Below are 14,654 nucleotides of genomic sequence, written 5' to 3'. Positions count from 1 at the left end.
TCCATAATATTTCTAGAGCCTTCTAGAAAGGAGAAGAAAATCATAGAAAGAGCTTTCTTTTCTCATAATTTTGTTTTCTATTCTTTCTTTCTAACTTGAGTTTTGATTACCAATCACTATGTTATCTCCTTCAGATACTGTCCTCTCTCTACCTGATTCCCAACAGACGTGGCCATAGCCATTGGTCTTCCTCCTCCAAATTACTATTAATGTGTGGTCATTGTGTATTATAAGTTTTAATAAAAACTTTATGGAGGAGAAGGAAATGGCAGCCCACGCCAATATTCTTGCCTGGAAAATCCCATGGACAGACAATCTTGGCAGGCTACAGTTCATGGGGTCGCAAAAGAGTCAGACACAACTTAGCGACTAAACAATAACAAGTGATAGCTAGTACTCAATCCTGTTTAGCCAACACTAGCTTCTGTCTCCAATTCTTAAATTAAAATTCTTTGCAGTGCCAACTTTCCTTCTTTGCCTCTAAAAGCCTTTGATTTTACTCCTGAGCTGGGACACTGTTTGGGCTGCTACCAGAATCTATTTGCCCCGAATTGCAATTTTTTTATTCAAAATTAACTTTTTTTGCTTTTAAAAAAAAGCTTTATGGACAATGGAGGATAATTAAGGTACTCTACAGATAAGGAAACAAATTCAGGACGAAGTGTGACTTCTAAATCTCATTGTCCATTCCTTACTGAAGGACCTCTTATTTATTGGCCTTCTTTATTAGACCATGGACTAATGACACATTCCTAAGAAATGTTTTACTTATTTCTTAGGAATGCCTGTTCTCTGAATTATAAGATCCTTAAAATATTTCTTTTTTTTTTTTTTTGCAGAAAAAGTCAGTTTTCAAAACAAATGTTTTCTCATATCTTATGTTTGCTGTGTTATGCTTAGTCTCTCAGTCATATCCGATTCTTTGTGACCCCATGGACTGTAGCCTGCCAGGCTCCTCTGTTCATGGGGATTCTCTATGTAAGAATACTGGAGTGGGTTGCCATGCCCTTCTCCAGGGAATCTTCCCAACCCAGGGATCAAACCCAGGTCTCCTGCATTGCAGGTGGATTCTTTACTATCTGAGCCACCTTGGAAGCCTTACCTTATGTTTACTAAAATACAAATAAAATGAAGTAAACAGAAAGTATACTAGAAAGAGTAGTTCATTTGAAATCAAAAGGCTAATAGTTTATTCTAGATTTTTTCATAAAGAAATTGTGTGACTTTAAATAAATCATTACACTTCTCTGAGTTTCAGTATTCAGTATTGTATTCATGAAATAAATATATTTTGAAAATCTGATGTGCTACTTTGAATATAGAAAATAAATATGAAATACTGGAGATAAACATGAAAGTAGCTTAATGACTAGTGTTTACAGCAGCAAAGTGGAGTTATCTTTGATAGTCTTTATGGAATCTCCTATAAGGGTGAAACAATGGCATTTGGAGAAATCACATGCCTAGCCACTGTATGGAGAAAGAAAAAGGTAGGACAGATTGTCTAATTCATGCTTCCAGGGCCATAGGTGTCATTTAAGAAATGTTACTTTATTGAACATTCAAAATCAATGACTTTAAAGACTTTAAAGTCACACTGCAGCTGCTGCTACTGCTAAGTCGCTTCAGTCGTGTCTGACTCTGTGCGATCCCATAGACGGCGGCCCACCAGGCTCCCCCATCCCGGGGATTCTCTAGGCAAGAACATTAGAGTGAGTTGCCATTTCCTTCTCCAATAAAATCACACTAGTGTTACTTTATTGATCATTAGCAGAAATATTCATCTTTTTCCAAGTGAAAAAAAAAAAGTCCATAATAACAATAGGAAAAATAAATAGAAGGGAATTCTCTGGTGGTCCAGTGGTTAGGACTCTGCAGTTCCACTGCAGAGGGCAAGGGTTCAATCCATGGTTGTGGAACTAAGAGCCCAAAACCCATGCTGGGTGGCAAAAAAAAAAAAAAAATGTTAGTTTATTTATGTTATTCTTAAATGGGAAACATAAAGAAAAGGAAAGGATATTGCTAAAGTAGTAATAAAAGAAAGATGATCTACTCTAAGAAACTGGAAACGACTTGAGGGAAGACTAAATTTCCTTCCCTATGATGAGAAATAAATAAGGTAAGAAGGCTGCCACTACAAATATTGTAAATAAACACACAAAATCTCTCCCATCCTATGACCTGGACATAGAAACTGATTCTAATCAATACTCTCTTCTCCTCAGGGTTTTTCTCAGAGCATTTTTAACATCTTTGTTCCTCAGACTGTAAATTAAGGGGTTCATCATGGGAACCACATTGGTATAAAAGATAGAAGAGATTTTTCCCTCATCCAAAGATCCAGTAGAAGATGATTTGAGGTACACAAATGCCCCAGATCCAAAGAACAGAGAAACAGCAATGATGTGGGAACTGCAGGTGCTGAAGGCTCTGGACCTGCCCTCCGTGGACTTGATGTGGAGGATGCTGGACAGGATGAGACCATAAGAGACAAAGATGGTGAGACTGGGCACAGTGATGTTGATGCCCGCCATGATGAAAACTACCAGCTCAATGACGTAGGTACTTGTGCAGGAGAGCTGGAGCAGAGGGTGGATGTCACAGAAATAATGGTTGATGGAGTTTGCTTCACAGAAGGTCAGTCTCAGCATGCATCCAGTGTGAGCCATGGCACCAGAAAATGCCATCAAGTAGGAACCAAGCATAAGGCTGGAACACACTTTAGGGGACATGGCAGTATTATATAAGAGTGGCTTACAGATGGCCACATAGCGGTCATAGGCCATGGATGTCAGCACATAGCATTCAGAAACGACAAAAAAACAGAAGAAGTAGAGCTGGGTCATGCATCCCATGTAAGAGATAATATTCTCCTTCGATAAGAAATCTATCAGCATTTTGGGTGTAAATACTGAAGAATAACAGAGGTCTGTGAAGGACAAGTTAAAGAGGAAAAAGTACATGGGGGTGTGTAGATGTGAATTTATCCCAATTAGGATTATCAGGCTCAAATTTCCTATCACAGTGACCATATACATTAATAGAAACAGGAAAAACAAGGGAACTTGGAGATCCAGTTGGTCTGTTAACCCCACCAGGATGAATGCAGTCACAAAAGACCCATTCCCAGGAGCCATTCTTCCCTAAAAGAATCTGTGGACACACGAGAGAAGATTTACACTGGGGAACAGCTCAGTCCTTCTGACAATATCTCATCCTACAAGAGAGTATACATACTGAGCATGTCTGAGACTAGGCCAACCTGGGCCCATAGAATCTGCCTTTACCATGAGCTTTCCCTTTCTAGAGTCTTGATAAGCTAAATAAAACAAAGATCATCACAAACAGCCTACAGAGAGAAGGCAATGCTGCCATATGGATACATGCCTGCTGGAAAAACAAAGGGATAAAAGAGAGGGATCAAGTTAGAAAGTCCTTCTCTAACTTCACCTTTTCTTCATTCACTTGAGCCTTCTCTTCATCAACAAAATTGTAGGCAGAGACCCCAGCTACATGGTGCTGGCTTCTGGTGCAGATTAGATCTGGTGTGAGTTGGAACCAAGAAGATTGTCTCTAACCAAAGACTAAGGGACCGAAGGCTAGAGGAGGTTTAGTTATTGCCCAAGTAGAAGAGTGAGAGTCTGTCCATAGAAAAGGAACTTACTGACTGAGATACTTCTGCACCTCCCAACCTCTGAACACTCTCTGATCCCCTTCAGTATAGTCTCCTAAGAGTTTCACTCGAATCTCATGACTGCACAAAATGGTGGGGAGAGGGGGAGACAGTGGCAGATCCGATGTCAACAGAATTCAGAAACTCACCCTTATGTGGCCAGAAACCTTAGAGCTCTCCCTTGGTGTTTGTCCCGGAAAGGCAGTGTCCTGTCTGAGGCTCTGGTTCATTTGATTCTAAAATGAAAAGTCTGAGCAGCCCAGACTTAATTTCAGATATGCCCCGGAAATCTTTCTGAACTACAAATATTGATTTCTAATTATGCCTTTGATTCTTCTCACTCAGCAAGGAAAATTTCACAGCGTTGTTATCAGGTTTCCCACTTGATAATAAACGGAAGATGGACTGTGAGTTTAATGATGTCGCACACTTGGTTATAAACAGGGTGGAAGCTTGCTCAGTCTCTCCCCAGGGAATAGATTCTATATGTAAAAAAGAAGTAAGGGAGTTACATTTACCATGTTCTCTATCTAGGTCCTTAGGGACTCAATATTTTAATCCAGTTTAACATCACTCCAGGGATTGTACATCCCCCAAGGAAGAGGCAAAAGTAAGCTCCCATCTTCCTATCATCTTCATCACTTTAGAAAAATCTATTGTACAGGTTCTTTCTCTGTGTCTTCCCAGATCCTAAGAGGAAATTTTCCAGAGTCTACCTATGGGTTTCCTCCCATCTTTACTTGAAATTTTACAAAGCCTGTAGTAATTCACTTCACTTGTTGTCTCTCATGGATTATCTCGAAAAGAAAATGCTAAATGCCTTTCTCCCTACTAAATTTTTTACATTTTAAACACCTACTGGAAATATCTACCTAAGGTTCCAGCTGGGTCCTTAACTGTATTATTTCATTAACTGAGGTCATCAATCATTTCTCATAGAAGAAAAGAGTGGGGGCTATAGAGTTAGAGGGTATGAGTTTGAAGCCTACCCCCATGCTTACTAACTTGGACACAGTGATTAACTCTCCATGCCTCATGTTCATAATTCCTAAAATATTGATGATAATAATAGCATCTCCTTCATTGGGTTATCTTGATGATTAAATGAAAAAAAAATACAAAAAAATGGTTAGAACAGTACCTGGCATGTAGTATACAGTCAAATAATGCCAGCTGTCTTCATATATGTTCTCCAAACTTTCTGTGAATCCTCCATCATAACACTCACCATTTTTCTCTTTAATTCCTGTGTCTCCTTGTAAATTATAAATGAGGACTAACATCTCTTCTGTCTTATTTACCACTTCTCTTGTACTGCTGTGAATAGTGCAGGGACCTCCCTTGTGGCTCACCTGGTAAAGAATCCTCCTGCAATGTGGGAGACCTGGGTTCGATCCCTGGGTTGGGAAGATCCCCTGGAGAAGGAAATGGCAACCCACTCCGGTATTATACTGGCCTGGAGAATTCCATGGACTGTGTAGCCCATGGGGGTCACAAAGAGTCGGACACGACTGAGCGACTTTAACTCACACAGTAGGCACTGCATAAATAACTCTGTAAGTTACATTGTTCTCTCGTGAAAGCCTTCCAAGTGTTTCTCACATTTCTTACATGCTCAGCATTAGGGTCTACAGCCACACTGAATTCCATCCTTTTCCCTCAGCCACCACACAAGTTCAGGTACTTTTGAGGTTTTTAATGCTGAAATGTAATGATTCCAGTAACAATTCTAGCTTTTCTCACATACTCCCTCTTATTTGGCCATTTACACAACTGGAGGATAAGTTCTGGAAGCACACAACTCTTCCTTCCTTCTTTAAAATTTCAGAGACCTTCAGTTACCCCAGGACACCTGAATCATTGTAATAAAACTATATGGCAGCATTGTAGTAAAAATATAAGTAACTATGAATACTGGGCATATACCCTTTGAAAATCTAACTGAAAGAGACACATGTACCCCAATGTTCATGACAGCACTTTTTACAATAGCTAGGACGTGGAAGTAACCTAGATGTCCATTGACAGATGAATGGATACAGAAATAGTGGTACATATATATACAATAGAATATTAGTCAGCTATAAAAAAAATGAATGCATTTGAGTCAGTCTTAATGAAGTGGATGAACCTAGAGCCTGTTATACAGAGTGAAGTAAGTTAGAAAGAGAAAGACAAATATTGTGCATTAACACATCATATGGAATCTAGAAAGATGGTACTCACGAACCTCTTTTCAGGGCAGCAGTGGAAATGCAGACATGAGAACAGACTTGTTGACACAGTAGGGGAAGGAGAGGGTGGGACAAATTGAGACAAACATGGAAATATACATATTACCGTATGCAGAATAGATATATTTTACATGAAATAAAACATTACCTTTTTCACTCCTGACTGCTGTAAATGGTTATCTGAGTTTTTTTGTCCTTAGGAACTGAGATCAAAAGACAATCTCCCTTTACCTTGTTTTCTTAAGACTAAATTGATAAGATAGAGACAATGGTGAGAGAAGCATTTTCCTAGTCTTCTTTTCTGAGAAACAAAGGAATCTACCAGTCAAAATCCTCTCCAGCACTTTCAATAAAGGTTTATTAAATAAATGAGTAACTTACTGAATCTGAAATCCACAAAGTCCAAATATCCTTCACAAAGCTTCACAGGAGTTCTGGACATACCTTAGTCAAAAATCTCACAACCTTACTGTTTCTGGATTCATCATCATTCACTTTTTTCTACTTAAAACCTTATAATCTCTGAAAATAAGCTGGAGCATGACAGAATGAGTTAAAAATTTGTCCAACCCAATACTTTCCTACTTTCTATGAAAGGATGAATGGCTGATTCTCCTCTTCTTTATACTGTCTTTTCCTATAAAATGGTTTTCATAAAAAACTTTGCTTCTCTTTTTATTTAAATCACCTGCTTTTTTAATTCCTTTCTGTTTTATCCATATCATCATACATTGTGTGCCCTTACTAAAATTTGACATCAACAGCTAACACAATTTCTATTCAGAACACCCTTTTCCTCAAAGTCTTACTCAGTGCAACTTGGACATCTTTGTTCCTCAAACTGTAGATGAAAGGATTCACCATTGGCCCCACAATGGTGTAAAAAACTGTGGACACTTTATCTTCATCCAGAGACCCAGCAGGAAAAGGCTTGAGATACATGAATGCAGATGATCCAAAGAAAAGAGAAACCACGGTTATGTGGGAGCTGCAGGTACTGAAGGCTTTGGACCTGCCCTCTGCAGAACGGACGTGGAGGATGTTGGAGAGGATCAAGGTGTAAGAAACGGAGATGGTGATACTGGGCACTAGGACATTGACGCCCCCCACAGTGAAAACCTCCAGCTCACTGATGGAGGCGCTGGTGCAGGAGAGCTGGAGGAGAGGAGGGATGCCACGCATGTGGTGATTGATGATGTTTCCATCACAGAAGGAGAGTCGCAGCATGCACCCAGTGTGGGCCATGGCACCCACCAGCCCCATCGCGTATACACCCACCGTCAGCATGAGGCAGACCTGATGGGACACGGAGACCTTGTACAGCAGGGGCTTACAGATGGCCACGTATCGGTCATAGGCCATTGACGTCAAAATATAGCACTCATCAATAACAAAGAAGGAGAAGAAGCAGAGCTGAGGCATGCACTCTGCATAAGGGATGATGTTCTGGCTTACAAAACTCATCAGCATTTTAGGGCTAATGAGAGAGGAGTGGCAGAGATCAATGAAGGAAAGGTTGAAGAGAAAGTAGTACATGGGAGTGTGCAGGTGAGGGTTCAGACCAATAAGAATAATCAAGCCAACGTTCCCCACCACAGTGACCACATAAATTGCTAAGAAAATGAAAAAGAGAGGCAGCTGGAGTTCTGGCTGCTGTGTTAAACCCAGCAGGATAAACTCAGTCACAGAAGATTCATTCCCTGGGGCCATTCTTCCTAGGACATACCTGTGGGAACAAGACAAAGGGTAACGTTAAAATGAGTACCCCGCTCTCTCCACCCAACCCCACTCTAATGAGACAGACCCAGAATGCGAGAAGGAACCCCAGCCCACCTCTCTGTGTCTTTTTTTTTTTTCTTCTTCTTCTTCTTTGTATAAAGGCTGAGGGAATTTTTAAAGACGTGTATTAAAAACACTACCGGGCAAATTCTACAGGGTAAGATTCAGTGACCCTGAACCTCATGACAACAACATCTCTGCTCTACTTCTGCTCTTACAGTTCACCAGGCCCACCCGATGATCAGTGGTCATCTCAGCAGAGAGAAAGCTGTCATTTCAGGGGATCCTTGGCTTCCACAGATGAGGTTTGGAAGATAAGTAACTGGACAGATAAAATTCAACACTCACCCTTCTGCACAGAGACTTCAGTGTTGGGACTTGCTAATTCTGCTTCCTTATTCTCAAGTGGTTCTGATGAATTTTAGAGATGAACATCCCAGAACAGAGATTCTTCTTCTTTGCTGTCTTTTATTGTTTGTTTGTTTTGAGTGTGTTTTGGACTGAGAGAGTCAGAGCACAGACCTCAGTACACCAGGCTCTAAGGTGACATGAGTTACAGGTCATGATTTCTGGTGGTGGCTCTGCCAGAGTGTCCTCTCCAGTCTAGGGGGTGGAAATAGCATCTGCTGGTGCCCAGGGAACCATCTGCTAATATGACCCAGGGGTTATTGTGAATTGGGAAATCCTAGGGACTTGATTAAGAAGTTTTAGGTTTTCATTGTGTTTTCCCCAGAGATATGATTTGTAAGAAAGAGAAATTACCCACTCTGCATTTAAGCCAAGTTCTCTAGAATAACAGTGTGTATTGGAAGTAACCCATTTTGCATACATTTTGGTTTGTTGCCAAATGGAGCACATCCTCAAATGGAAAAGCAGTGACTTTTCCTGCACCCACAGCTCTTAAGAAACACTAGTCACTTATTTGTTTATTTGGTGTATCTTCTCACAACATAAACACATACATTCATACATTCACATGCATTTGAACCTAAATTCCATAAGGGCAGAGATTTTGTCTGTTTTGTTCATCACTGTTTTTGTAGCAATTTAGAGTAAAACCACACATATACAGTAGGTATTAAATAAATATTCATTTAATTAAAAAATGAATGAATGAGAACACCTTTTCCTCATTTCCCTAGGGACCAAGACTGGATACCACAACAGAAGTACTGTCCCATGGGCAAAGGCTTATATAGTATCAGTGATTTTCCTCATAGGCCTAAGTGTGGGACTGGACAAACACCAGTGAGGTATGTGAAGATCACCGGTAAACTCTTAGTGGCCATCTATAAGCCTTGTAGATCAAAGTTACTGAACTCAGAGAAAATACAAGTTTATGTCCTCCCTGAATGTCACACAGATGACTTCCACAGCTCTTACAGAGGCTCCAGTGCCTCTTCTTGGAAGTCTGCAGCATAGACTCAGATCAGAAAGCAGATTCGGATCAGTACAGGAAGCTTCCAAATGCTCAAATCAAGGTCAGCTCATTAGGGAGATCATTAGGAACCATTAAAATCATTTCTTTTTTGACACAGGTTTGAAATAATCAAAATGCCCACTTAGAAAGAGTAATAATGTGGGCACTGGCAGGACAGACTAGAGTAAGAAAGACTGGAGGCAGGTCAGCGATAGGAGGCTATTACAGGCCCGTTTGGCCGGCAGCAAGGGGGCGGACAGGGGGGTTGGGTCCGCGTGGAGGAGTTTCACCGGTTGAATTCAGAAATAAGAATGTGAAACGGAAAACGTGGCGACCTAATCATCTGCAAGCCTTCGCGGGGAGCGTTCACGAAGGACAGGGCTTTGCATTTCGAAGAAAACTCAAGATTCAGCAAACTTATAAGAAATTACTCCGGAAGGAAAAGAAGTCTCAAACCCCAAGTGAATCCCCCTTCATAGATTGGTATCCTGATCATCTGAAACATCTTTATTTAGCTGAAGAGGAAAGACTCAGGAAGCAGCTTAGAAAAGCTGACCAGCCTCTGTCAGAAGAACAAGTTGATCAGCCTTTGCCAGAAGACCAAGGTAGCAATGACCAGGCTTTGTCTGAAGAACACTGTAGCATTGAGCAGCCTCAGCCAGAAGAGCCCTGTAGCATAAGAATAAACTCCATTAATGTTCCAAAGAAAAATAAAAAGAAAACGTCAAATCAAAAAGCGCAGGAAGAATATGAGCAGATACAAGCTAAGCGTGCTGCTAAGAAACAAGAATTTGAGAAGAGAAAACAAAAGAGAGAAGAAGCTCAAAGGCTCTATAAAAAGAAGAAAATGGAAGTGTTCAAAATACTGAGCAAAAAGACTAAAAAGGGGCAACCAAACTTGAATTTACAAATGGAGTATCTTCTAAAAAAAATACAAGAAAAGAATTAAGTCAGACGTTGTTGCCTGACTAATCAACCATTAAAATATATGCTTGCTATTGAGTTCTTTTGTATATGGAGTATCCCTCCTAACATTTAACTAAATTTGTCAACATAAACTGAATAGCTAAGCTATATTAAATATGAGATATCCAAATATTTTTGTTTTTATAAAAGAAAATTTTATATATATGCTCTACATTATATATATGATTTGATTTTTATTTATTTGCCACTGAAGGAAGGTTGCCCTTAAGAATTGAAAGAACCTGCTATTTGCACAACAAGTTCAAGCATGTGATAATTTTGTACCGTATGAAATTCAGATGAAATAAAGTGTTTTGAAAGTAAAAAAAAAAAAAAAAAAGGAGGCTATTACAATTGTCAATCAGTTCAGTTCAGTTGCTCAGTCGTGCCTGACTCTTTTCGACCCCATGAATCACAACACGCCAGGCCTCCCTGTAGATCACCAACTCCCGGAGTTTACTCAAACTCATGTCCATTGAGTTGGTGATGCCATCCAACCATCTCATCCTCTGTCGTTCCCTTCTCCTGCCTTCAATCTTTCCCAACATCAGGATCTTTTCAAATGAGTCAGCTCTTCACATCAAGTGGCCAAAATATTGGAGTTTCAGCTTCAACATCAGTCCTTCCAATGAACACCCAGGATCGATTGCCTTTAGGATGGACTGGTTGGATCTCCTTACTGTCAAAGGGACTCTCAAGAGTCTTCTCCAACACCACAGTTCAAAAGCATCAATTCTTTGGTGCTCAGCTTTCTTTATAGTCCAACTCTCACATCCATACTTGACTATTGGAAAAAGCATAGCTTTGACTAGACAGACCTCTGTTGGCAAATTAATGTCTCTGCTTTTCAATATACTATCTAGGTTGGTCATAACTTTTCTTCCAAGGAGTAAGCGTCTTTTTATTTCATGGCTGCAGTCACCATCTGCAGTGACAACGGAGCCCAAGAAAATAAAGTCTGTCAGTGTTTCCACTGTTTCTCCATCTATTTGCCATGAAGTGATGGGACCAAATGCCATAAGCTTAGTTTCCTGAATGTTGAGTTTTAAGCCAACTTTTTCACTCTCCTCTTTCACTTTCATCAAGAGGCTCTTTAATTCCTCTTCACTTTCTGCCATATCTGTGTCATCTGCATATCTGAGGTTATTGATATTTCTCCCTGCAATCTTGATTCCAATTTGTGCTTCATCCAGCCCAGCGTTTCTCGTGATGTACTCCCCATATAAGTTAAATAAGCAGGGTGACAATATGCAGCCTTGACATACTCTTTTTCCTGTTTGGAACCAGTCTGTTGTTCCATGTCCAGTTCTAACTGTTGTTTCCTGACCTGCATACAGATTTCTCAAGAGGCAGGTCAGGTGGTCTGGTATTCCCATCTCTTTCAGATGGATTCACATGTCCATGCAATTCTCTGGGCCAGAATATTGGAGTGGGTAGCCTTTCCCTTCTCCAGGGGATCTTCCCAACCCAAGGATAGAACCCAGGTCTCCCGCATTGCAGGCGGATTCTTTACCAGCTGAGCCACCAAGGGACATCCAAGTGAAAGTGTACAATTGGGCAAATGCACAACTGAAGCTAAAGCGCTTTGTAGGATGGCATCATCGACTCAATGGACATGAGTTCGAGCAAACTCCGGGAGATAGTTCAACACAGGGAAGCCTGGTGTGCTGCAGTCCATGGGGTGGTAAAGAGTCTGACATGACTTAGCGGCTGAACAACAAAGGCTAAAAGTAAGAAGAAAGGTCAGAACATGAGAAGGTTTGAGCATAGTTTCCATAGAGATTAAAGCCATGGGGTTAGGTAAACTAAATAAGAAAAAGTAAAGAGAAAAAGAACAGAGGGTAGAAGAATACTTGGGAAATTCCCCAAATTGTGAGTATTATACTTAGGATAATCTCTTAAACCTAATTATCACTAAAATGAGTCCCAATCATTTTTCTCAAACCCTTCAAAATTACTATGGTACCAAAAATTCCTCAAGCCAAAGTTGAACTCTATCCCACAAGGTAGGCATTCCTTAACCTCAGCAATGATAAAGAACTTGGAACTTCATGAAAATGTGTTTTCTATGGAAAGTTAAAAAAATCTTATTTAGACAATACAATAGACAGAAATACTTCCTCTAATCTTATAGTATATCAAATCACATTGCAAGAATTATATGCCAGGGTTCTAAACTAGAGTTGAAAAATCATTCTTTCATCTTTGCCACTGTAAATATAAGCAAACATGGAATTAATATAGAGCAATTCTGAGCTTATCCTTACACAGCAAAATTCTCATTCCCTTTCTTTCTTCTCTCTCCATAACCATCAGGTTAGCCTAATTCAGATGTAACTCTCAAATGGTCATCCTCTCACTGAGATATATTCTAAGGAAAGATTCATCAGAACTTTTCACAAAGATGATAGAAGACAAAAAAATTCCCAAAAATAGTAGCCTAGATGTTTGGATAAACTATGATGTTACTACAAGCAGAAGAAAAACTCAGAAAATAGTGGAAATATTCATAAAAATTATACATTCAGTTTTATTCATTCTTGACTCCTTTTTAAGTATCTCAACCCCAATATGTTCTAACTTGTCAAAGTCAGTGGTAATAAAAAATTTATACTATACCATAAAGATGCATAAGACATAAAGATGTATTTTAACTAAATGGATTTTTAATTGGCAGGATTATGTGATATTAAGCTAACAAGCTACAATCACCCAGAAATATTAACTAATATATTTTCAAAATTAAATGTATAACTGAGGTTATATTATAATTTTTAAGCAAAATAAAGCAAGTTATCAGATACTAATTTTATACAGATGACTGCTACTAATTTTTTTCAAATATCACAAGTATGTCATTGACATTGATTCAGTCAAAATACTGACTGTTTCTACCATTGCCACAAGGCTTCTTCATGTTCCCTTCGACACCCACTTTTTCTCTCATCAGTTGCTCAGTCGTGTCCAACTCTTTGTGACCCCATGGAGTGCAGCACCCCAGGCCTATCTGTCCATCACCAACTCCCAGAGTTTACTCAGACTCATGCCCATTGAGTCAGTGATGCCATCCAACCATCACACCCATTTTTTCTTTCAAAGCCACACCCAATTTCTTCCTATCCTGCTGCTGCTGCCGCTGCTAAGTCACTTCAGCCGTGTCCAACTCTGTGCGACCCCATAGACGGCAGCCCACCAGGCTCCCCTGTCCCTGGGATTCTCCAGGCAAGAATCCTGGAGTGGGTTGCCATTTCCTTCTCCAATGCATGAAAGTGAAAAGTGAAAGTGAAGTCGTTCAGTCGCTCAGTCGTGTCCGACTCTTAGCAAGCTCATGGACTGCAGCCTACTAGGCTCCTCCGTCCATGGGATTTTCCAGGCAAGAGTACTGGAGTAGGGTGCCATTGCCTTCTCCATCTTCCTATCCTACTCTTCTCTAAACCTTTGGCAACCATGACCAACCAGGTTCTCCATTTCTACAAATTTATCATTTCAAGATTTATGTTATATTAATTAATAGAAGTATACACAGTGTAACATTGTATCTTCTATTTTTTGGCTAAGGTTTTCTTTTACAAAATTTTGTTTCACACGTTTGTAATTGCTCAGTGAAGAATTTCTACAATGACTGCTTTGAAATCTTTTTGTCAAATAATTCTAACATCTCTGTCATGTAACATGTATTTCTTGTCCTTTTTGCACTGAATTTGAGATCTTCTTTATTCTTCATGTAAAAAGCATTTTTTTCTGAAACCTGGGCACTTTGCAAATTATATTATGAGACTTTAGATTTTATTTAAACCTTTTTCTTAGCTACTTTTCTTTGATATTGCTCTGCCTGGAGGAACAAGTCCACTCACTGCTGAGTGAGGGTTGTTATTTTGCTTCCCCTCATGGTCTCATCTAACAGGCAAGGGTGTGTGGATTAGTCACTCAGTGTCCAACACTTTGCGACCCCATGGACTGTAGCCTGCCAGGCTCCACTGTCCATGGGATTATCCAGGCAAGAATGCTGGAGTGGGTTGTCATTCTATCTCCCCTACCCAGGGGTTGAACCTGGCTCTCCTGAATTTCAGGCAAATGCTTTACCATCTGAGCCAACAGGCAATAGGATGTCAGTCATTGCAAGCGGACAGTGATAACAAGCCTGATTCCCCTTAAGTCCTCCTCTGACATGACCTCATGGAGGACAAGGACTCCCTCATTACTGATGAGTATTGATGGAAGATCAGACTCCCTCAGTGGCCTCCGCTCACACCACGTAGGGAGCTCTTGTCACCCAGCAAGAATCTATGCCCTGACTCTACATAGCATTCTCTGATTCTACCACCAGAGAAAGTATTGGGGCAATCATTACATCCTGTGAGGGAGGGAGACTATGGATTCTTATTTGAACTTTGCTGTCATGGAGGGGGAGCCTCAGGTTTTCCCTGGGGTTGGTCTATGGTATGGTGGTTATTGTACTAAAATTTTCTCTTACTTGGCTGCGCCCTTCCTGGTCCTTGGGCTAAAAAATGTACACTTGTTTTCTCAGCTTTATTGAAGCATGCACAAGTGCATCCTCAGTCACTCAGTCACGTCCGACTCT

At 40.2% G+C, this 14,654-nt stretch overlaps 3 protein-coding genes across 3 annotated transcripts; 1 reads left to right on the top strand and 2 right to left on the bottom strand.

Moving 5' to 3' along the window:
* Nucleotides 1-2,204: 2,204 nt before the first annotated feature.
* Nucleotides 2,205-3,137, bottom strand: LOC120874361 (olfactory receptor 8B3-like). Its single transcript, XM_040255737.1, has one exon. The coding sequence runs from the start codon at nt 3,135-3,137 to the stop codon at nt 2,205-2,207; it is 933 nt and encodes a 310-aa protein (XP_040111671.1).
* Nucleotides 3,138-6,687: 3,550 nt separating this feature from the next.
* On the bottom strand, nt 6,688-7,623 carry LOC120874401 (olfactory receptor 147-like). The gene has a single exon (XM_040255771.1). It carries the CDS (start codon nt 7,615-7,617, stop codon nt 6,688-6,690), a length of 930 nt encoding a protein of 309 aa, XP_040111705.1. The 5' UTR covers nt 7,618-7,623.
* A 1,640-nt stretch (nt 7,624-9,263) lies between these two features.
* On the top strand, nt 9,264-10,412 carry LOC120874872 (thyroid transcription factor 1-associated protein 26-like). The gene has a single exon (XM_040256555.1). The coding sequence runs from the start codon at nt 9,264-9,266 to the stop codon at nt 10,053-10,055; it is 792 nt and encodes a 263-aa protein (XP_040112489.1). The 3' UTR covers nt 10,056-10,412.
* Nucleotides 10,413-14,654: the final 4,242 nt, after the last annotated feature.

Source organism: Oryx dammah, unplaced genomic scaffold (assembly GCF_014754425.2).
Source record: "Oryx dammah isolate SB20612 unplaced genomic scaffold, SCBI_Odam_1.1 HiC_scaffold_15, whole genome shotgun sequence".
NCBI lineage: Eukaryota > Metazoa > Chordata > Mammalia > Artiodactyla > Bovidae > Oryx > Oryx dammah.
This window is presented reverse-complemented; position numbering and strand designations above follow the sequence as displayed.